Raw genomic sequence first — 23927 nt, 5'->3', positions numbered from 1 at the left:
TTGGGCTTTTCAGGAAGACCTTGTCCCCTTAAGGTGCATGTGGTCTGAATGACTTGCTTGAAGAAGAGACCATTTTGTGTTTCTGTAAACCTTTTCATCCAAGGATCATGTAGTGCCTCAGGAACAGAGACAGGTAAAGCAGTATCCTGGTGAAGAGAATCAGAAAGCTTTTAAGTGAGTTTCTCAATTCACAGTCAGTCTTTAAGAAGATGATATTTTACAGTTATCTTGATGAAATAACAGCTATATTGTGTGCTGTAAGCCCAAGGGAAGATTTTGCTGAGCAAGGCATGGATGCTGTCATTGAATCAGTCATTTATAAGAGGCTCGGGATAAATTTTTCTCTCTCTTTCCCCACGAAGGCCACAGAAATCCCTTGGTAGCAGGAAGGTTTTTATAGTGAGCTTATCTGAGAGTGTGCTAATCTGGAACAAAGTCTCCCAACAGCACAAAATTTTTTCTTCTAGTGGACAGCCCTCTGGTTTTCTGACACCAGGAGTGATAGCTTAGAGGGAGAAATGACAACGTAGGAGTTTTGGTAAGGTAGAAAATGTAACATTCAGGGCATGCTTCTTGTGAGTCATTATGTTTTCTCTGGACAAGTGGATTTAGATTATTTACCTGTCTTAATGCAAGATACACAGTCTGAGTTGGTCATTGTTTTATTCAGGGAAGTGCTGGGGGATGATGCAGGTGAAAGCCTCTTTATCTCTCATCTCCAGTAACTTCTCTATTCCCACTCCTACTTGGCTTTTCTCTTGGTGGTTTCTGCAGGAGCTACTTCTACTGAGGCATTTTAGTGAAATAGGAGAATATGACGTGTTTAAGGTGAGCACAGCCAGGTTTATTTTCCTAACTGCCCCTTAAAATGTTGGTTACAAACTGTGTTACAGTCAGGTGTCTTGCAGCCAGGAGGGTGGCCCAGCACCCCTTGTCCCCTGCCCATTTGTCCATCCCTCATGTTTGCAGCTCATGCTTGCGGAGGAGGCACGTGGGGAACCACGTGTTGTGACTGATCCAACTGAAATGGGAGTTCCCATTTGCAGCTGGTTCCCTGCTTTGTAGTCACACAGGACCACAGGAGCAGGTTACATCTCGGGTGTACCGATGGCATGGAATGGTCCACCTCTGGCAACCCCATCCTGGGACAGTGCCCCTGCCTGGGGCATGGGGCATGGCAGCAAGTATGGGTGTCCTGCAGAGGTGTGGACAGACCACTGATCTCTGCAGCTGTTAGGGTTTTAATCTGACAGTCTAATTTCATGGACTTTAAAGAAGGGGAGATCACTGAGCTGGGTCCTGCAGGAGAGAATGAGCTGGTGGTTGGAGAGAAGGAAGCTGGTGACAGAGGAGTCAGAGAAGGAACACGGTTCCCTACAAATAAGGTCATGTGAATGGCTGTTTGGTGACAGGATGGAGTGATCGATGTGCAAGGATAATAGGTCACTGGGGAGTCAGCCTGAAAGCTGAAGCCTCTCAAAATGTGTGGGACATTGTGGAAAAGAAAGTTAAAAAGACATCAAGTAAAGCCAGACAGCTTCTTGCACACCAGCCTGCCTCACAGCTCTGGCTAGCGTGCTTCCCTTGGCTTATTTTTGCACACTCCAATTTCTGACTATATGAATGAGTTGGGCACTAAAAAGTTGGTCGTGCTTCCTTCTGTGCAGACACTGGCCTGTGCCGTGGGATTGAGCCTTCACTCCTGGGAGTAAACCCATCCTGCAGCAGGGACCAGCCTTTCCTCGCCCTGAGGAGCCTTCGCTCTGGCTGCCTTCTGCAGTTGGGCCGTTCCTCCCCTGAGCGGGGCCTTCCCTGGATCAGCAGCATTTAGTGGCATTTACTGGAGGGCTCAGATTACCCCAGTGAAAATAATCGGTTATGCAAAGTTACGCTGTTTAGATTGGGTTTCTTCTGTGTGGCCAGTGAGGTGTGAAAGTCAATCTGCTCCGCAAACCCCGAGGGCACTTTCTCTGTGCTGACTTGATATGATAGCTTTGGGGTTTGGCTGTTGCGGGAAAAGCTGGCCCTGGGTTCCGTTCAAAGGGAGACAAACCACAGGTGGTTACAGTGGGACTGGGCTCGTGAGCAACACAGCGCTCCTAAACCCGTCCAGCTGAGCAAGCCCCGGCCTGGCAAAGCAAATGGGTCACCCGAGAGGAGGGTGCAAGGTTTGGGTCTTGGTAGCGTTGCAGAGCTGTTGGGTCATCTCAGCCGGGAGAAGGCTGGTGAGGGCAGGCCATGGCTTCCGACTGAATATTCTTGTCTATGGTTTTATTGGTGCACTTCTCTTCACAGACTCATCATCGTGGTCCATGCAGTAAACAACAGTGTAATTAGTAAATTCTCATGGTTAGGAGAAGGACTTGCTGTAGCAGGAGTGTTTCATGGTGCCATCTTATACTTTTTTTCATGATCGCCTTCCTTTTCTCCCTGACAGAACCAAAGATTTGGAGTTTCAATGCAGAAAAGTCCCCATGGACCAACAGCCCCTCTTGACTTCCTCTGCCCAGGGAGGGGGTGGAGTCCCCATCCCTGGGTGTGTTTAAGGGTCGTTTGGATGAGCTGTTGGGGGATGTGGTGTAGGGGAGAACTTTGTAGAGTCGGGCTGATGGTTGGACTCGATGATCCCGAGGGTCTCTTCCAACCTGAATGATTCTGTGATTCTGTGATTCCTGCCTGCAGTTTCCATGTCATGGTTTCCATGTCATTCCTGCACAGAGAGACGTGGGCTCACTCCCAGTTTGAGCTGGTGTGTCGGCCAGTGGGGAGGCTGCAGGTGACCATGGGGCTCAGGCTGAAACCCTGAACTAATGTGCCAGGATGGCACCAGGCCGGCCGGCTGTAAGGTCACAGCAATGGCACGTAGTAGCTGCTGTAAGGGGCTCGCTGGCTGCCTATGGATGTTTACAAGCCCTGGAGGATCCCAAGGTGATCAGCATGAGGGATGGTCCAGGGGTGCTGTCTTGGCCAGGTAATGCAGAACCGATGTAAGGGGAGCAGTACAGCAAAGCAGCACATGCATATTTAAATCAGTGTCAATTTATGCTGTCGCTGATCTGTGACTTACCGCAGTAACATTCATATTCAGCTTTAGTGCCAAAAACAATACTCAGCTGCTTTCTTACTTCTTAATGAAAAATACCTCTTTAGGGTTTCTTTGAAGTCCCCACCCCTGAAAATCCCTGCTATATTGTCATCATTGTTACTGTTAACAGCCCCTGCCAGTATCAGGAGCCTTTCCTGACAGATAGCTCTGCAGGGGCTTTGTCCGACGCTTCAATTCAGCCCTATTACTATAGACAGTTTTAAATGGCTAATGACGGGCCTCCCAGGGGATTTCTGCCAAACTCTCAAAGACCTCCCAGGTTTAAAAGTGGCAGGGTGTCCTTTTCCTGGGGCCAGCCACAGGAGGAATGCACACAGTCAGATTCTCCTACCTAAGCTGCATCAGCCTAGTTATTTTTTCAGTTGCAAAGACTCATCCATGCGTACAGAACCGGTTGCTTAGCAGAAGAGAGATAGCTGTGTCAGTAGAGGACATGGAATAAATAGAGGAAAAAGTTTGGGTGGAAAGTATCCCTGCTAGTTTGAGGCATTATTGCGTTTCAGCATTGAAAACACCCTTTTTGGAAGTCATGGAAAAATGTGAAGGGCTTTGAAAAATTAAGCCAGGGTCTGTATCAGAGATACGACAAGATTCATTCTTCCCCGGTGCGTAGTGATGATACAGTGATATTTAGGGGTTGCAAATAGGAACGTGAATGATGTCGAAACGAGCTGGGCTCCTACGTGCCATTTCCAGAGGAGAGGCAGAAGAACACTTGAGGATCACTTGAGGGTCTGTTTCATGAGAGCTTTAAGTTGGTGTAGGCGACGCTGCTGCCAGACGAAGCCGTGCCTCTCCTCTCACCTCTCCCCTACCCCGGTGCCTCTCTAAGCCCCCCTTGTCCCAACACAAGTGCTTGTTTAACTGCAGGGTCGCTGGATCAGGGAAATGATCCCAGTTGAAACGGACCTGTCAAAACCAGATGGTTAATTTTAACCCAGCTCAGTTCCCCCGTCTGGCTCACTCCGCAGCTGCCCAGATGTGCGTCTGTGCGCGAGGGGGGCAAGAGGACTCTGCCTCCGCTGTGTCAGCACGGGCTTACGCTGGCCAAAGCCCTTGTGAGCCCACAGCTGAAAGAGCTCAGGCTGGCGCTTCGGCAGCCCATGTCTGTTCGGTCCCAGCCAAACGAAGAGAATATGGCTGGTGCCACGCAGCGTGCCAGGAGGGGCTCACGGGGGAGGGTGGCCTGTCCGGTCTCAGCTCAGGAGATAAAGCCTCAGCCTGTCTCAGCCTTACCCTGTTAATATCCATTAATTTTGGACCCTTCTGGCAGTTCAAAATCTGTTTTGGTTCAAATTTGATCTTCAGCTTTATACATGAAGTGCGCGGTCAGGGGGGTGCTTATTCCCCTGTAAATAGAAACCGTACCATTTTGATCAGCTTGTAGCTGATGTGCACCTCGCCACAGTTTTGCATTGTGGCTGAATACAGTTCCCAGCTTCGGAGCGGAGTGCATTTCTCAATTTATTCATAGTGAAAAGGGTTCTTCTCAGTGATTAGCAAATGAATTTCCCAGCGAATATGTAAGAATTGGTTCATTGCTCTTGCCTGTGCCACCAGATGCAACTAAATCTTTCCTCCTGCTAAAGGAATCAAAATTAATGCATTCTGTTCTGTATTAAAATAATTTCTTTTTTTTTGTTGAGGGGAAAACTGCCATCTCTCAAAGCAATGCTGTGCCTTTAACTGGACTACTGTTGTACAGAGTAGTTGAAGCTTCATTTAGCCTGAATGAAAACCTTGATGGGTGTTGCTGAAGAGAGGAAACTGGTGGTGGATGATTTACTTGGAATGCCCTACAGCAACAAGGTTATAAATGAAGAGGGGAAACACCAAGAGCACTGAGATCTGAACCAGAGGAAATGCACGAAGCCTTGAAGTGACCTTATGTAAATTCCTAATGATGAGACTTAATTGAACTCATTTTTTCCAGTAGTTGTAAAGATCAAAATAACAACAGCCTTGAAATGCAAAGACCTCTAGATAATGCATATGAATGTATGGTTGCATACAGCCGAAAACTGCCCCGGGTTTGTGTGACCAGCCTGGCCAGCAGCTGCCGACAGAGTCAAATCTTGCCCAGGGGCCCCGACCAAGGCAACGGGGCTGCTCAAGGTGCAGAAGCAATTCCTGGCGTCTTAAGTCCTGCTTTCCATCCCTGCTGCCTCCACTTAAATGCTTATTTTAAACCCTGTGTTTGCACTGAGCCGGGGAAGCTGCTGTGCCCTGGGATGTGAACGGCGTGTGGCTGGGAGAGCCGCTTGCGAAACGAGCTCGTGTCCTCAGCCCGGCTCCACAGGGGCGAGTGCCCCATTGCACAGACACGGAAATCCCAGTGAGGAGAAACAGAGCAGCTCTCGAGGGGTCACCGGGCTGTGTCCTTCTCGCCGAGGTTGATTCCCAACGTGAAATAATGTGGGCATGTGTTCAGTGTGACAGTGTCGGAAACTGATACGGAGACTGTCAAGACCGAATTCCTGTGCTGTTCCTAGAGCTTGAGACTTTTTCCTCTGTGCTTGTGTTTGGCTCTAGAATTCACTTTCCTCTTTTGTATTAATGTATTTGTAGTAACATGAAGAAGTATGGATCTGGGAAGCAAGTGGTCCCTGCTGTGAAAAGTACTTATCGCCGTTTCTGGTGCCTGAATTCTCTGGGCTGGTGTTTTCCAAGGACTTGCAGGGTTAGGTACCCACCGTACCCTGAATGTCTGTGAAACACCAGCTGCCAAAGTCTCCCGAGTTTCATTCAAAATACCAGATTAATTGATTTATTTAGATTCATAAACAGCAGTAGAGAGCAGGAGGCTCTGACCCAGTGAGAAACTGCGGATATGGCTGTGAACAGCAGGCTAATGAAGATGAAAAACCTCCCCTGTCCAGAGTAATCCAAACACAGTCTTACATATGAGTCTGTTGGCCCAAGTGCGGCTGTTTGTCTTTCAGTAATCTGAAGCCGGTGCAGTACCCTGAGAAGCAAAGGGGACAGTGACTGTTTGTACGTAGCAGAGGTCAGTTGTGCTGCTGCCTACACCGAACAGCTTCCTGCGGCGGAGGTGAACTCGGTGGCACGGTGGTGCCACCACAGCTCCAGGGACATGCTCCTGCAGGCACCTCCCGGCTCCGTTGGACCCAAAGAGAGCAAGAAACTCGACGTCTTCCTCTTTGGAGGGAAGCTGGAAAATCTTCTCTGTATTTAAAGTTCCCATGGCTGCAGTTTGAATTTGGCACACAGTTGGCCACGGGGTTATCTGAGGTCATGTACTCAAATAGTTGTAGATAAAACAAGGGCCTGTTTGGATTGGAAATCTCCAGAGGGCTTTTCCTCTGCGCGCGGGTAATGATATTGCAAGAGGACATGAGCCAAAATAAAGATTCGGCTCCGTATGCAGTAGCTCAGTAAAATAAAATGAGCAATGGAAAAAAAAAAGAAGAAAAAAAAAAAAAAGGGAAAAAAAAAAAAAGACTGTTTTCATTACGTTATTTTCTGAACTTGCTGTTGAGATGGAGGAATTACAGCCAAGGAGAGGGAGTCCTGCAGCGAGGCGCCATCCAGGACTGGGCTTGCCACGCCGCTCTTCCAGGAAACTCCCCGGAGCTGCAGAAAGCCGCCACTTTTTGGCCGTGGTTACCTGCCCACGGGCTCGGGCAGTGGCCCCGCTGTGGCACGGGTCCCCACGCCGCAGAGCCAGCGGCAGGGCACGGGGGATGCTGCTGGGTGCCTGCCCCGCTGCAGCCCCGGCTGCCTCCAGCCTCCAGCTCCTGCTCCTCTGCTGAAGAGGTTTGTTTCCAAAAGTCCCTACCAGTTGGGGCAGTTATAAAGAGGGAGTAGTTAATGGTTTTTGGAAGTTAAAGAGGAAATAAGATTCTCTCGGGCTCTTTCACAGGCCGTTGGGCTTTTATGGGAAACTATTTACTCACCACTTAATGGAAGACTGCAAATCAGAGCACATTTAGACAAGAAATGTGATTCAGTACTTTTCCAAGCTGCCATTAGAGAAAAGCTTATGCTTCTAACAACAACTCTCTTCCTTGCTTTGCTGCCTGCTACAATGATCTTCATGGCTTCACAGCCTGTTGTTAGGAAAATAATTGAAATGCAAAAGCAAAATGACAAAGTTGGGAAGAAAATTAGGCCTTTGGGGAGTTTCTGTCTTCCTGTGGTGCAGTCGGATGATGTGGTGATAGATGCTACTATAAAAGCATCAGCCAACAGGTAGTGAGAAAGTAAAGATGAGACAGGAGTGAGGAGGAAAAGCCAGAGGAAAAGGTGTTCATCACACTTGACAGTGTGCTGCAGCTCAGGGCACCGGAGAAACCAAACAGGACTTTCCTCTTGGTGCCGTGACGTCCTGCCCGTGGGCCTGACGGAAGCACGCGCGGGCTGCGGTGGGCTGGGCGGGATCGGCTTTGCTGGCCCGGAGGTGCCCACTGGGAGCTGGGCCTGCTGTGTGCCGGGCAGCAGCTCCATGTCTTGCCCAGTCTCCGTTGCTGGTGCTCTCAGCTCCCGCAGAGAGGTGCAGTACGAGGAATCCCCCTGCCTGCACTTGAAATCCCGATGGAGTACGGTTGGGCAAGTCCTGCTGAGGCACCACGTTTCAGACGTGCGTTTCAGGTGGTGTTGTGACGGGTGACACATTGGCAGTGCCACCTCCGGGCTCTCAGCACGAGCGGACTGGTCCCAAGTGGGGAGTTGCTGTTTGAGGAGAGAGCATGTCCCACACTGTGCAGGGTCACCCAGGCATTGCGTGGACCTGCTGCATGTCCTTTAGGGCTTTCCCCTGAGAATGAGGAATGTACAAACCTCTTACTAATACAATTTTTTTTTTTCTGCGTAGAAATCATCTGAAGACAGCTTGCAGCTTTGTTATGCTTGTTCATTGTGTTGGGTTTAAGACTGCTTGCTGAGGAACTCCAGATGTGGATGTTTTATTGTTGATTGTGGACATGAGGAACCCAACTCCCACCAAGTTTAGGGCCATTCGTGTATCCCTCTCCTCTGGGCTGCTGAGAAGAATTCAGCCTCAGTCAACAAATCTTTATCTACGTCTTCATTAGAGTTCACTCAAGGTGCTCATTGGAGACCTTGGGAGTTTGAAAGGTTGAATTCATCAGTCAATTTATTTCTGTCCCCTGTCTGAGTGGAAACAACTGATAAATGGAGATTTCTGGCGCAGATTCTGAAGTTTACATCTTCACATTTCAGTTTCTGCTAGTATATGCTTCAAATGTATATTCACATTCTTTCTGCAAAGCCAGTTTGTTAGTAGGGAAGGAGTCATAAAAAGGTCACATGTTCATCAGGATTCATTTTTAGAAAGGGAATAAGACTGCATGCATGTCTCCTTGGAGCATTGGTCCTGCTTTTCTCCTTATAGGGAGTATTTTAATAATGGTAACGCTGTAGTTTTTCAGCTCATGGAGACATACAACAGTGTTCCCAAAAAGCCTTAGTCAATGCCACCAAAGGGTTTTCTCTCTCTGTGCATCCTGTGTTTCTATGCTGTGCATGTTACTATAGCCCTTCTGTATCTTGTAGACGTGGTGCTTCTTAATGTGCTTATGGTGTGCTTTTCGTACTTATCTCATGACAAGTTGCTAATCAAATACTTTAGGTCTATAGCATTCTATCAAAAGCACTTTTGGGCCTCTGGGTTTCTTTCTGCTCCTGCATGGACATACTGAGAAAAAATAGTAAGTCCTTACTGACCAGGGAAAGGAAAAACAGGAAGGCTTGGCACTTGTATAGATCCTTATGATGACATACAGACCTGTGTAAAAATGACATTTTCTTCCTAGAAAGCCTGAGTGCAGCTCTTCAGGTGGCTGCTGAAGAGGAGCAATTAGTTACCACCACTCCTACTGCGGGCCAGCGGGCTGTGCAGTTGGGCTGGCTCGGGGCTGGGTGTCCGCTGGCGTCAAGGGAGGATCATTTACCCCAGTGCCAGCTGGAAGGGGTCAGAGGGTGACTGATGTGTCAGGAAGCACCGGCGGGCAGTACCCTTCCAGCCAAAAGGCAACCAGGACAAGTCAGTTTGAATTTTTAATTATTTTTTTTTTATATGGAATACGAACTGTCTCCCTAATTTTGTGTTGTGTTAGTGCTTCATGTCATGTGCCTGCACGGCCTTTGATCCCAGAGCAGAAGCTTTGCTGCTGGATTTGCTGTATTGTCACACTGCAGCCTGTGTCTCTTGCTTACCTCTCTTGGTAATAATCCATTTTACACAACCTCATCTGAGTGTAGCAGGATTGTTAGTCTGGCTCAAAAGAAACTCAGGACTCGACAGAAGTACCAAGGACCTGGTTTGCAGGGCTTTGCACTGACAAAGCCAGGAGGTCAAGGGAGACATTTGTCTTGTAGGGTCTTGTATGATTTAAGCAAACACACACATCCGGCAGTTTGCAATTTTTTTCCCCAGCAGTAAAGAAAAATTAATCAGAAACGCTTTGGAGTGACAACTGTTTTATAGTGATCGTAGCATGAGTGCAAGAGTAGGCTTGTCATCATGGCAGCCTTGGAGCTAATTTGCTGAGACATTCAACTGCCTTTAAATCTCCACTAGAGAATTTTTGCGTTTCTGGTCGTGGGTCACTTGTGCTAATTTGGCATCTCTCGCAGAGCAATTTACATTTTTCTTTCAGCACAAACACTTATCCTCTCTAATAATGAGAACGCTCCTGTGCTTGGTTTTGAGGGTGGTGGTGAAAGTAGTTCAAATCTGAAGAGAGGCAGCTGTTCTCCTTGGCTCACCAGCGTGTTTCAGGCATTTGTTGAGCCTACAGAGGAAACACATTCTTAAAGTCTGTGTCAGGAAACCAGCTTCGAAGGCAGAAAAGTCGTGTGAATTTTCAGTGTTCCTGTAAGACCTATAATTTGTTACAGCACTGTGGGTGCTGCAGCTCGTTTGTGGTGTTTGTTAGTGAGGCCCTCATGGGATTTACACTGCAACACATTTAGCAGATTTTAATCTAATGTTACTGAGTTGAATCAGAAGTTATTGTATGAGAAGGTAGGGTTGGGACATGTGGTCATTAGCGTGTAAAGATGTACTCCTGACGTGAGGTCAGGCCCATGGGTTTGAGTGTAAACTGGCCAAGAAACAAGCTTTTGCCAATGCAATACAAGTAAGGCTGTTCCTAAAATAATTGAACGTTAAATGCATGAAGCAAGCCTCAGATCCTGCCCTGTCCTGTGCGTCCCAGAGTTGGAAGAACAGTGAGATAATTGTGCCTGAGCTGCTCGCTGCTGGTGAGCTTGAAGGCTCTGGAGAGTTCATTTACCAGTGAGATCAGAAGGATGTTTTATTTGTTGTAGAACACGAAGGTGCCAAGACCTTCTGGAAGAGGACACTGGTACATGAGAGAGACTGTAAAGTTCGTGAGAGCTCTTGCACAAGCAAAATGCAAAGCAGGGACCACAGCAGATGTATCCGAGAAGAACTAGGCACTGGTGACCCAGCCTCCCTCTGAAGAGTCCTGGAAGGGTCATGGCCCTCAGAGTAGGTGAACAGGAAGAGAAATGAGGGATTTCTATTAGAAAAGGAGGTGGTGGGACTGAACCTGGACAATTGAATAGTCTTTGCAGATTCCCCCCTTCTGTGCCAGCAAGCCTTGATTTCAGGTTTAAAGTAAAAAAATTAATTCAGATCAGTTCTTCAAGCCTAGGTAACATTTTTCCAAAACATAAAAGTGCAAAACAGCTATTTCCCAGGAGCAGGAGACCTCTGAAAGGGAGATTATTTGTGTATTGCTTGTCCAAGTGACAATGATTAAAGGTTTCTCAGCAGGCTTGTTCCCTCGTTAGAGATCTGAGTCTCTGCTTTGAAGTTCCATCTCCAGCTGGAAACTCACACAAATCTTTGGGCCAAGAGCACTTTTTTCCCTGAAATATTTGATATCTGTGCTTTGGTACAAATCTCTTAATTTGTGTGCAGCTTCTGCTTTGTGACTCATCTACCTTGGCAGAAGACAGACAGCCAGTGACAAACTGGGATTACTAAATGAGGGAAGAACCCACATTGCCCTGGAAAGATACCTGGGGACCTCAAAATCCTGCCTTGAGATAAGCTCTCATCACAGCCAGTTTGGGATATGGAAGTATTTTGTATCACTCCTCTTTCTTCTCTGTGAATACAGAGACTTTTAACTCTCCTCCTCACCAGTAATGGATCACTTGGAAATACAGAGCGTAATCCTTTGTCTTTTTGGAACTTGGGGATGTTTTAGAGAAAACTTTGACAGGCAGCCTTTGCGTTTAGCCCCGCACAGGCTTGGCAGCTTGCGGTGAGGGTGCAGATGCAGATGTGGAGGTGAAGCTCTGCTGTGTGCATGTGGTGAGGCCAAGGCATGCAAGACAGCTCTGCATGCACTCGCTTTGGGGTTTTTTCTCTCTGTGCTTGGAGCAGTCATGTGAGTGCATCTGTTTCTTCTTCTCTTGAAAATGCATTCCTAAGGCACCCAGGAGAAACAAGTGGCCTACAGACACGGTCTGCACTGCTCCCATGCTCCAGATGCCACAGGAGGGACCTGCTGCTGGTGGCTGTGGGCCATGCAGTCCAGTGCACACCTGGACTCTGGGTTTCCCTCCTCGGTGTTGGAAGACATTAACACCGTTCATGTGTGACCCCAAAACCAAACGTGCTGTCGTCGCTGCCACTGTGGTATCCCAGCCGGGCCTGGAGGGCTGGGATGGATGCTGGATAGCTGCATCTTACTTGCAGAGCTGCTTGATAAAAGGTTTCAAAAAGCATTTCCATGGAAGAAAGTCCTGTCTCATCATCTCTCCCCCACCCCCAGTCACAAGCATCTTTGTGTAGCCCTTCCCCGTTGCTGTTTTCCCATGGCAAGAAGTGCCTAGTTCAGAAAGCATCAGCCCCAAGCCCTTTGATCTTTTCTTTCTCAAGAGAAAAAAGATTAAAAAGAGACAAGAAGTTAAGGATTTGTGAGGGGGAACGGAACATGAATAGCAAATTCTGCTGCGGAGGTCACCTCCCCCCAGCTTTCTTCCTGTGTGATCAGGAGGAGGGAAGGGTGCGGAGCGGGTCTGTTGGGGGATCCAGGGAGGAGGGGAGTAAATTGGGGGCAGAGGAGTGGGGGCGGAGTGGTGAAGCCCTTCAAAAGGAACAATGCTTGCAAGCTCCTGCATTGTTAGGCGGCCCTTTACAGAGAGTGCCATGAATACAGGTTATAAATTCTTTGGCCATTGAGAGAGCTCTCCAAACCTGACTCCATCCTGCACTAAACCAGGCCTGAGCCCTATCAGTTGCATAGCAATGAATTCATTTACATCTGGATAGTTAATCTCCAATTCACTTGACAGTTTATCTCACCCTTGGAAGAGCAAGCAGTTGCCTGCTCTATTGTGTCGAAGCCAGTCTATGATCATCAGCTAAGCTAGCACCTCTTTCTTGTGCGCAGCAAAGATAAGAAGGGTGGGTGTTGATATCTAGCTTATGAAACACGCAGTTATTACTCCAAGCCGCTTGATTCTGCAGTACTTTCACTTGACATCCTCCCCATCTTTACCCTCTGCCTCTTCAATATGGAAATGCCATATCCCTCATTTGGTTATTGCAGTACAACTGAAGTGCTGCTTTTCTAATATGAACGGCATTAGATGAATGATTTACACAATCCAGAATTATTTAGTTTGTTCTCGTTTACTGAGGTCTCCTGATTCTGCACTGATTTTTATCTCTGGATATTTTGCACAGATTCCCCAAGGAGGAAGCACTGCTCTTATTCCCGTGTGGCTCAGTAGAGCATCTTCCAGTGGGATGCCAAGGCCAGTGCCCTGCCGCTGTGTCACAGAGAGCTGTGAGAAGCCTAGGATGTCCCACGGGGATGGGAGAGGCATCATTCACCCAAACCCCCAGCAAGAGGAGGCGAGCCGAGGCCTTTTGAGTAGCAGTGATTTGGCCCATTGTGACTGGAGAGTTACAGTAATGCACATCCAAATGGGCAGTGGTGTGGAGAGAGAACTGGTTGCTTTTGGGTTGTGTGGGCATATGGAGGTGAGAACATGGCCTGTTTTTGGCAGATCGAGTAACTCTGTTCGTGTTAGGAAAGTGGATCAGGAAAGGAGACCTTGGGGGTCAGAGGACAAAGTTAAGCGTGAGAAATCCTTGATTTATTCGTATTTTCAAGTCCCCAACTTTAATTTCCTGCAGTCAGTATTTGTATGTATTTGATGTGGTTTGGACTCTAATTAAAATATCTCTCTTCTTTTATCTAGAGTGGCTGCAAATCTTTAACCGGTCCTTTTGTTTCCTCTAACACACAGTGCACTTAGTCTGCTCTGGTCACGAGAATTATGTCTGAAAGGCTGTCTGAAAGGTTTAGTGTGGTTAACACTAAACAGTGAAAAGTAGTGAGGTAAAGTAAAAAATTATGTGAATTTAAAAAAAAATAATTTGAGGCAGGCAAGCAACTTTGGCTTTTTCTTTAAGTACTAAAGAATCTTTCCTTTGTCTGCAACCAGGAAAGTCAGAAATGTTTCCTTTTCCAATGAAAGCTCAAACTGTCACTGCGTCACTGCAGTCGAAACTGGAAGTGGAGCTCCAACTCTCCAAATACTGGTAACTGCCCTGTATCTGCTGGGCTATTCCTGCTCTTCTCTCCCTCTTGCCTTACCTCTCCTTGGCATGTAGGATGAAGGTCACAGGAGAAGTTCTTCAGTGAAGAGCAGCTTCAGACTGTGTGAGCAGTATGTCTGAAGCAGGAGTGTGAGTGGATGTATTGTCTATGACCTCTGACTGAAATTGTTTTAATATTGGAAGATTTGGCCCAGCAATGTGGCCGTCACTGTTGCTGATCTTCTTTCAGCATTAGACTCCAGTCTATGCTGGAGACTAACTGGATAGACTCTGTCTATCTGGATGATGCTAGTTGGGTGTACCTTTGAGTTGCTTTTGCTTCCTTCTCACATTGTTCTTAGGAAGCCAGTGAGCAGCCAGCAAACCAGCGACTTACACCTGCAATGTCTTCTGGGTGTGAAACGTAATGGGGTTGATAATGTGTTCTTGAGAAACGCTGGTAGTGGCACTGTAATAGTAACATGGTGAGTGCAGTACAAGCATAGGACAAAAGGCAGATGCCTATCCCACAGAATTTATTCTGTAAGTATAAAGATGGAGACAGAAGGGAGAGCGAGAGGGGACAGGTCTGCTCAGCAAGATGCAGAGGTCCTGACCCTCCTGAGATGGTGGGAACATAGAAGTACTTCTCTGACAGGAAGAGGCAGTTGAATGTCACAATAAGATATGAACAGATCAGAAGTGAAACTGGCCCCTCAACACTGAATGAGAAGTGATGGGTGTGAGTGGGAGAGGCCAGAGAACCTGCTGATGTTGGGTCTGAGAGTGAGAGGAAAGGCAGGGACAGGGCACAGAGGGTCGAGGGGCTGTGGCACAGGTGGAGAATGGTCGTTGCAGTAATGCTCCAGTGAGTGTGAGTGGGACAAAATAGCATTTGCCAAAACTGGAGGAGAAGGTGCCGCAGGGGTTGTGAGGAGATGGTGAAAGCCTTGCAGGACCTCCTGGTCAAAGTGCCACGGGCAGGGGCAGCTCATGGCAAAAAACCCACAGCCAACGGATAATCAGCTTGCTGTGGTCTGGAAAATGGAAATTTTGGTGGGGGTTTGGGAAGGGGTTAGTGTAGTCGTAGAGTGACCTACTGCAGAGACCCCCCAGCTGCTGAAGGAGCTGGGGCACCCCGTGGGCGGACTGTCAGCTAACCTGGGACTGCACCAGCACTGCAGAGAACATTTTCCCATGCGTGGTGCTACCCAGTGGTAATGTGAGTAACAGCTGTAGCTCAGTCAAGGTTGAGTAATGATTTTATCCTGTCCCTGTTCCGAGCCACAGGTCCCCCCTGCCCTTGGGACCAGGGGCGGAGTTCACTAGCAGTGTCATGGCAGCCAGAGCCATGTCCTTGCAGCCCACTCAGGAGTGCTGTTCATCAGCCTCCGCAATGTGCTGGCGTGTGCGTGGAGTGGCTCCTGCTCCTGAGGGGGAGAAGGCATCTGTGGGAAGGAGATTGGGAGATTTGGGGCTGGGGAGTGGAAAGGTGTGCCATGGCATCGCCACTGACTGGTACAGGTGGGATGGGGGAGAGACAGGGATGTGAGGCTAAAAAGCAGACAGGTGGAAATGGGGGCAGCTCCCTGAGCTTGTTCTGATCTCCTGCAGCCTCTCATGGTGACCTGTTTCAGGGGTAGATGATGAAGCTCCACCCTCGCCCGTGGCTGTCTGTGACATGGCCTGAAACACATCCTCTCCTCACCTGGAGCTACAGGCCCTCTCAGTGTTTCTGAGCACCTCAGGAGGCAAACACGTGCTTTGCAGAGTGTTATTCTGTGTTGTTATTTCAGATATCCTTCTGGTTGAAGCAGCGGTGCCGTCTGAGAGCATCAGGTGGGAGCTGGCATGTAGAAATGTGGTCCAAACCACAGGAGCCCTTTCTTAGGCAGCATCTGGGTCTGAGGGACCATGTGGAGCGAGCGGGGTGCTCACCATCAGCCGAGCAGCTGAAGATAGATGACTGTGTTCCTGTGTTGGTGACCACGGGGCTGAGCGTCTCCTTTGTCTTTGCAGCATGTGGACATGCGTTTTTAGTTGTTTAAGAATTACATTTTTATTTACCAACACAATTTTTGAATTCCATTTATTCTTCAGTTTTTCTTTTCTCAGGATGTTGCTGTGAAACATGCAGGTCCAAGAGACTGAAGCTTGTTTCTAGCATCAGCTTGTGGTGATCCAGCCACGACACACGCCAGGCTGCTGTCTGCAGGGACTGCAGCTCGCCAGCGGCTCAGAGGAGAGAGCTTGTGTCCACTGCCAGAGTCATTCCTCATCCTCAGGAGGAAGGTTGTTTCCATTTGCGTGCCATAGTCATTGTAGGAGTATAACAACATTTTAGAAGCATTTGTCAGTTAATGTTGATATTTTGGAGACTTCTTCCAGAACAGAAACTTCCCCCAGGTTTGTCTTCTCGCTCAGCCCTGGCAGCTGAGGATGAGCGTTGCTCTGCCTCTCCCTGAGCGTGAGGGTGTGCGCTGAGCCGTGCTCCCCACTAACCCTGGGTGTCACTCCCTGTGCACGCTCAGTGGCCTCGGGCCAGCCCGCTGTGTCCCAGCCACACTTTGCTTCACCCACTGCTTCAGTTCTGATACTGTTCAACAAACGTATGAGGAGCGGCTGAGGGAACTGGGGTTGTTTAGCCTGGAGAAGAGGCTGAGGGGAGACCTCATCGCCCTCTACAACTACTTGCAAGGAGGTTGCAGAGAGCTGGGGATGAGTCTCTTTAACCAAGTAACAAGTGATAGGACAAGAGGGAATGGCCTCAAGTTGCGCCAGGGAAGGTTTAGACTAGATGTCAGGAAGTATTTCTTTACAGAATGGGTTATTAGGCAGTGGAATGGGCTGCCCAGGGAGGTGGTGGAGTCCCCATCCCTGGAGGTGTTTAAGAGTAGGGTCGACATAGCGCTGAGAGATATGGTGTAGTTGGGATCTGTCAGTGCTGGGTTAACGGTTGGACTGGATGATCTTCAAGGTCCTTTCCAACCGAGATGATTCTGTGATTCTGTGAAACGCGGTTCAGGCCGCGGTATGGCCCGTGGTGTGTCCATGCTCGGGTGCTGGCTGTCGTTGGAAGCATCAAGGCAGGAGGAGGTTTGCATAAGAGGACACAAAGTAGAACTTGCCTTTTTACAGTGAGTTTATATTTTCTTAAAAAAAAGGATCATTTTACGCCAGATTGACCCATTTCCCATTCTTTGCTTTACCTGACCTTACAGTGCCGTGGTTCTCCTGCTGCTGGAAACCCTGGTTGTGTTTCCTCTTCTGAGTCACCAGTGGAGATGGCAGAGTCCTTGAAAGGTTGAAGCTATTGCTATTAGCAGCTATTGGCTTTTCTTTTTTTCTGCTTCATGTGAGAAGAGCCGTAGGACAAGGGATAACGGTTTTAAACTGACAGAGGGCAGATTTAGATTAGATGTAAGGAAGAAATTCTTCCCTGTGAGGGTGGTGAGACACTGGCACAGGTCGCCCAGAGAAGCTGTGGCTGTCCCCTCCCTGGAAGGGTTCAAGGCCAGGTTGGACGGGGCTTTGGGCAACCTGGGCTAGTGGAAGGTGGCCCTGCCTGGGGCAGGGGGGTTGGGGCTGGATGATCTTTAAGGTCCCTTCCAACACAAACCATTCTGTGATGATATGTGATGTGGTGTGATGTGATGTGGTGTGATGTGATGTGATATGATATGATATGATATGATATGATATGATATGATATGATATGATGATTTTATCTCCAGGTGGGAAGAGTTTGGGACTGGCCAGCTGCTGGGGAATGACACATTGAGAAATAATGTCATTAATCACTGGAACAACTCGGGTACCAGTATGGTGCATCCTCCAACCCTTGAGGTTGTTAGCCCAGGATTTAATGTCATTCAGTGTGTGATAGCAGAATGAGAACTTATCCAAGCAAAATTATGTTGTTAACCTTAAAATCTATGGGGAGGTTCAGTGTTTGGTAAATAAATTAATGGATGTGAAAGAGCCACATCCTGTTTCAAAGCACGAAGAAGACTGCTCTTTCCTACAGAAACGAGACAGGGTTGTGGCTTTTTATGTTTCTTTTTTGTGCTCAAGTGGAAGAGTGAGGAATCATTCCTTCCCATGGAATTAATCCTGCTCTGCCTTCGTAACTCCTTGTCTAAGTGTTTAAACACCTTTTTATTGTTCCTTGGGGTAGGAGCACATTGTTTCTTGTGTTAGTGTCTAGTGACCCACAGCCATTTCTCCACATGAAAGATGTCTTCTATCTTTCTTATCTGGTCTGTGGTTTTTGTTTTTAAAACAGCCTAACACAACTTTATTTTATTTTACTTCTGTGTATGCGTTTAAATAAATATAAATTATAATAAATAGCATTAATATAAATATTATGGTTAAGATTTAAGCTAAACAAAATTAGGATGTTCAAAGCTGTGTTTTCCACAGAAGCTAATGGAGCCCCTTTCTGTCTCACCTTATGGCAGTCTGTGAAGCGGGACACGGGGCACGCTGCGCACGTGGGATGCGGACGGGACAGGGTGGGACTCTTGGCACATTTGGCATTTGCTCATTTGCAATTTCAATGGTAATGTCTCACTAACTCAGTTGCTTGTGTCTAAGTTTCTTGCATTTATTTTTTTTTTAAATTAAAAAAACAGTTCTTTTCTTTCTCTTCCACTGAATCAGAGCTTGCGTGCAGGCTGGGTGAGCACAGGGAAGTCGGTTCTCGACAAGGCGAGCAGGGCTGTCACCATTTCTAAACAGCATTTCCTTGTGCAGCTACGGGGATCAGTGTCTTGCTCAGGACTCCCCACACCAAGTCCAAAGGTTTGGGTTGTGTTGGTTTTATAAACAGGTTTAGAAGTTACACTTGCACCCAGTCTGCATTTGAAAAACGTCTTGATTAGCTGATGACCATCAGCTATCTGAAAACCAGCCCCATGGGACTGCATGAAATGTTTGGGTTTGGGTGGGTGTTTGTCGGTGTCTGGGTACAGGAATTGCTGCTGAATTTACTCCTGGAAACTTTGGGGCATGCTGGATTGTACTTCTGCTGAGCTGTGGGGCAGAAGTCCTCTCTTCTGCCCCCTCCCTCGCAGAGATGGCAACTTTCTGTGAATATCTGTTATCTTCCATGACGAAAGCCAGATGAATAATTGCTGCTACTTATACTATTGAACTTTCCTAAAGAAATTCTCCACTGGGTTAAGAACAAGCATGACAAATCTCAACCTAAAGGAATGGAGGCGGGGAGTGGTAACTTATAAGCCATGAAAAACAAGAGCTCTAAATGGAAAATGGCTTCACACCATAACACTTGGCACTCACCCTTCCACGCTTCAACCTGCATGGTCAGTGCAGCCAAGAGAAGATGGGGAACAAGTTTATCCCTTCAGCAACTACAGTAATTAGCCCTCCACCAGTGCCAGATGCAGCCTGCCGCGCTGTTTGCGTGATGGCAGATTCAGAGAGCAGACCATTATAAAACAGCATCTTTTTACTCTGGGCAGAGGGCACCCAGCCCCAGGTGATCTGCAGAGGGGAATTAACCCGTCGGGCATTTTTGGGGAGCACTGGAGGCCAAGGCTGGTGATGGGCAGCGCTTTGCTTGAGGGGCTTCAGACCCCATCAGGGCTGAGCAAAGCTCTCAGCTGCTCTTTGGTGTCTCTCTGAGTTTTGGGGGGCTCCCGCCTGTTTTCAGAAAACTGCGGATATGAGGGAAGAGCTGCCAGGGGCAGTGGGGGTGCTGATAGAGCCGTTGCCGTTCATGGAACCTCCCGAGCTCTGCCCTGGAGATGGCCCCCCAGCACGGACTGGGTGGTGGCTGAGTCTGTCTTGGTGGTGGCTGTGGAAGGAGATGAAGATGTGAACCATTGTCCCACCGAGCCATCGCTGTGTGCTGAGGGGTACAGGCAGACCAGGACCCTGTCCCCATGCCACAAAGCACCACAGGCTCAAAGCCGCTGCAGGACTCCATTCACAAGCCCGTGCTGGTGGTGGTGGTGGTAACGTGGTATAATTTCCCACAAAAGCCCCAGTTTGCCCTGACTCCCTTTGAGACCGTTATTTCTGCGTGTTTCCCCACAGAGCTCAAAGGGGCCACAACCCCCTCGGGGGGTAAAAGGGCTTCTGGCCCTGCATCAGGCCCAGGGAGGTGCCACCCAGGTGAGGGTGACAGGTCCTTCGGCCACCACACCAGGGCCGGAATGCCCAACGGGGCACAGGGGCACAGCAGGAGGTGGTGGGGCGGGGGAACCCCCCCTGTGCAGGCTGGGAAGGGTTAACAAGAGGGGTTGCAGGGCCAGGAGTTATTTTGCCGGATTGCTTCAGCTCGGAGAGCAGTACCTGTGACCTGCTCCCTGCGCCAAAAGTGGGGGCTAGAGGCAGTATTTAAACCTCGGAGGAATATATAAAAAAAAAGTGGTTTTTGCTTGAACTAATGCAAAAAACAAAGAGCTTGTTTCAGTGCTCGCCTCCTCTTTCAAACTGGATGGGATCCTGGATTTTTTAAAAGAAAACAAAGCATATTTCAAATACAGGCTTTCTTTTAGTCTTTTTTTTCCTTCCAGTTGCTTTCTGTTTGCTGACAGAGATTTCAGAGCCCTTGGGAAGGTCCATCTGCCAATGATGATCTCGGCTCTTCATGAAGCCCAGGCCCTGTGTGGGGGAGCTCTGCCCCTCTTGCTGCCACTCCTTCCCAACCAAGAATGAACTGGGCCACCACGACAGGGTCCTGGTACTGCATTCCCCCAGATGAGAGTGTCAGCTGGGCCAGCACAGGGAGAAAAAGGCTTTAGGTTGGGTGTGCAAACCCTAATCTGCTGTCTCCTGTGTCTCCTGTGGCAGATCCAGATGCTCTGGGCTGATGTGATGCTGTGTGCGGTTAAAGACTCAGACAATTCTTGACACCCACCTTTGCGTGCTTTTGAGTACTTGGCTGGAAGGCCCCACCTTTAGTCCTGGAGAAACCAAAACAGTGAAATGATCCATCTCAAGGCCTGTGGGAACGTCAGTGGCAAAGCCCTGCTTTCCAGAGGTCAGACCTCCAGGACACACCGGGTGGAGAAGTGGCGTGTTAGAGCCCTGTCGTGTTGTTAGCTTGACATTGACTGCTAGACAAGAAGCTTGACAACTGGCAGAAGCCAGAACCGTAGCAGTGCCCTCCTGTGCCTTATCAGAGGAAAATAAATCTTGAGTGATTAGTTTTTTTAAATGAGAATTCTCAGCAAATAAATGAACTGCCTGCGTGGTGATAATAGGCTGTTTGGAAAGCAAGTCTGCAGAGTGTACACACGGCTGGAAGTCATCAAAACCATCTTATCCCGTGGAGTCTCCTGTGCTGAACTTGTGTTTACAATATCGGACAGAAAAAGGAATTTTTCAATGGATATTTTCTGATAATTATTTTAGCCAAGCAGCAGCGTAATTAGGGTCTGTCTGCGTTAGAGCCAGGGTATCTTTGCTAGCTGCAGAGACTCGACCTCCTTCTCCATCCCTTTCTTAATATTTTGACACATCTTGCTCCAGTTTTAATCTGTGTGCTGAGGTTTGACGGACCATGAAGAGTTTGCCAGTGGTCCTACAGGACCGTTGGTGAGTAAGACAAGCTTCTGCCCTCGTCCCTTCCCGTGGCTGCCATGGTGTGCAGGAGCAGCACAGCTGGGAAGGATGCAAGTCCTTACACTAAGCAAAGCTGCTGACAGTATTTCTTGCTGTGATTTAGAGGCATTGTCAGTTTTATCCACCAACTATTTTTTTGCTTAGTTTAACAAGTTCTCCTAAATAATCCTGACATTCAGTCACTAGTTGTGAGATGGACTGAGAACAATCTTTCAGAGGATGGTCATAAATACTTATCGTAGTTCACCACGCCGTTCGTTTCCCCTGATCTTCGCCTCTCTCCTTCCTTTCCTGCAATCTTCTCATCCATAAAGACCCCTTTGTATGATTTCTGCTAAAAGTCAGTGCTGGATAATTGGCCAATTTCCTGCACGCTGGCAGTTTTGTGGATTCATTGTGCTGTGTGTGGAGAACATCTCTCCTGGTGCAGAGTGGTAGCGAGACCCAGCTGCAGGTCAGCTCTGGCAAAGTGCTGCGCAAAAGCCAGAGCGTTGAGCGCGGTGTGGCGGAGACCCTGCCGTTGTAATAACCTCCTGCAGCAGGCAAGGAAACGTGTGCTCTGCTGAGGGATGCTGAGACCATACTTTGGGGGGAGCATTAGGGAAAAATCTCAAGGTGATTTGGATCAGATTGCTGGGTCCAGTGTTAGGTAACCGTGGAAAAAATGCAAATTGAACTTGAAGCTCAGTCTCTCAATTGTTTGTGTGTGTGAAATCTCTTGGCATCTCACATCTCCTCTCTGAAAAGCTGGTATTTTTAGATTTATGACAGATTATTTTTGATGCTGGAGGCCTTAAAACTGTTCTGACATGAACCCAAGCTATTCTGCTATCTTAAAAAATGAAGCCTTAAATGAGAACTGAAACTTATAGAACTATATTTCAATTACAGTATAGCAGAGCACTTTAACATGTGCATGGAGAGAAGCCTGGGAGGAAGGGAAACCTGAAAATGGATCAGAAACTGGAGTTTTTCAGAGGCACTGCACTGGTTACCCCTCTCTGGAGCTGTACCCTGGAGAAATCAGCTTTGCATGCGAAGCCATCACCGTCCAGCTGCAAAACCCAGCTGAAATGTAAACTTCTCTGAAGTGTTCAGGGGCGGCTTGCATCTGTATCTGTGTCTGATTAGCTGGCGTTGCGCAACAGCAGTCAGTTGTGTTGCCAGTTCTTCCCTCTTTACCTTGACCCATGGTTTCACTCATCCAAGTGTTGTTTTGTATTTGGCTTGGGACCATCATCTGCTGTGTAGGTTCAGCAGCAGACGCAGCGGGAGCCTCGCCTTGCGGGTCTCCAGACAGCAGAAGGGTAGAAAGGCTGAATGATGTTTCTGGTTCCTGGGGACAGTCAGCGCACAGATGACAGCAACACAGCTCACCTGGGGTCAGGGAGGATGAACTTGGGACTGGAGGTGGTCATGAGCCCAGGCTTTCTGTAATAGGATTTTCACGATGATTTGCTTCCCTTGTCATGTTGTTTCAAATTCCTCACAAGCCATGCTTTTCACAGTCTGGATTTTCTCTCATGAATTTCTCAAGGGGCTATCTGGAGGGGAAACTATTTCTCACCATAACAAACAACCAAAGCCTTCATCGTTAAAAAATAAAGCACTAACATGGCCCTACAATGGACCCCTTTGTCAAGTCACATCTGTTTAGATCACCAGAAATTATAAGCCTTTACTTTTGAAAGTAACTTTCTTTTATCAAAATAGGAAAGAGGACTACAAAACATTCAGAAAAAAATCTGCATGAAAGCTAAGGCATGTGACAGTAGTACTCTGTTTTACATAGAAAAATCAAATTGCCTGTATATACAACCACTGGACTTACGCTCTTCCAGCTGAAGGTACGGAGGGCTCCATAGCACAGGTTTACACTGTATTTACACTGCTGTGCTAGTGTACAACCAGGGTGAAAAAAAAATCTGGCCTCCTGGATAGAAAAGCTTTAATTTCAGAACTAATACAGATTACCTTGGTTTTTAGCCTGAGTTTAAAATCTGTTTCCCAGAAGCTGTCTGCCAGTAATTGCCAAATTGCAGAGCAAGAGGTTTCACATGGGGAATGATGTAAAATACTGTGCGAGGTGTATTTGATAATTTGAATTAAATAATCCACAGACATTTGCCCCCAAGTAATAAAAGTGCCTGCACACCCAGAGAAAGCTCAAAGTGCTGCTGTACCCGTGCTAGGCCAATATACAATTACCCAGAGGTCTCACAGGTAGGGTATGCTGATGCTGCGGCGGGAATAGCTGCCCAGAAACCCGCTGCCTAAGGCCCTGCTCTCGCTCTTGCCAGCGATGCTTCTCTTTCCCTTTCCCTCACCTTTCTGCAGGTGAGAAGCTGGTAACCACCATCATGGCAACAGCACGTCCCATCTCCATCCCTGGCACTGGCCCAGATCGAGCCTCTCTTTTGGAAGGAGGCTGCCTTCTGAAACAAGGGCATGATTTTGCAAGGCAGCAAACCTTAGGGCAGTGGATGTAAGTCAGCTCTCACTGGGTCATAAGGCTTTCCTGGGTGCTTTTGAAAATCTGAACTGTTTGGGCTGAATTCATCAGGTTTGAATCCCAGTAGGTCTCTGAACCAGGGCTGTGGGGAAAGCCCAGAGCCACCAAGGTTTGGGGGATGCAGATGAGCTCGGTGT

General features: G+C 48.1%; 1 protein-coding gene across 13 annotated transcripts in view; it reads left to right on the top strand.

Moving 5' to 3' along the window:
• The window catches only part of EXD3 (exonuclease 3'-5' domain containing 3), a 301765-nt gene that overhangs the window by 172894 nt on the left and 104944 nt on the right, over positions 1-23927 (top strand). Inside the window, exon 21 of one of the 13 annotated variants that reach the window (XM_074846194.1) lies at positions 22170-22285. The exons of 10 other annotated variants lie outside the window; for them this stretch is intronic. In XM_074846194.1, coding sequence (XP_074702295.1) covers positions 22170-22187 — 18 coding nt within the window. In that variant the 3' untranslated portion in view covers positions 22188-22285. Of the gene's footprint in view, positions 1-4752; positions 7490-17413; positions 17487-22169; positions 22286-23927 lie in introns of those variants that run through there. 2 more of the 13 variants (XM_074846192.1, XM_074846191.1) reach the window with 2 other exon arrangements.

The sequence above is a fragment of the Strix aluco genome, chromosome 20, assembly GCF_031877795.1.
Source record: "Strix aluco isolate bStrAlu1 chromosome 20, bStrAlu1.hap1, whole genome shotgun sequence".
NCBI lineage: Eukaryota > Metazoa > Chordata > Aves > Strigiformes > Strigidae > Strix > Strix aluco.
The sequence above is the reverse complement of the archived record's forward strand: the minus strand, read 5'-3'. Positions and strand labels throughout refer to the sequence as shown.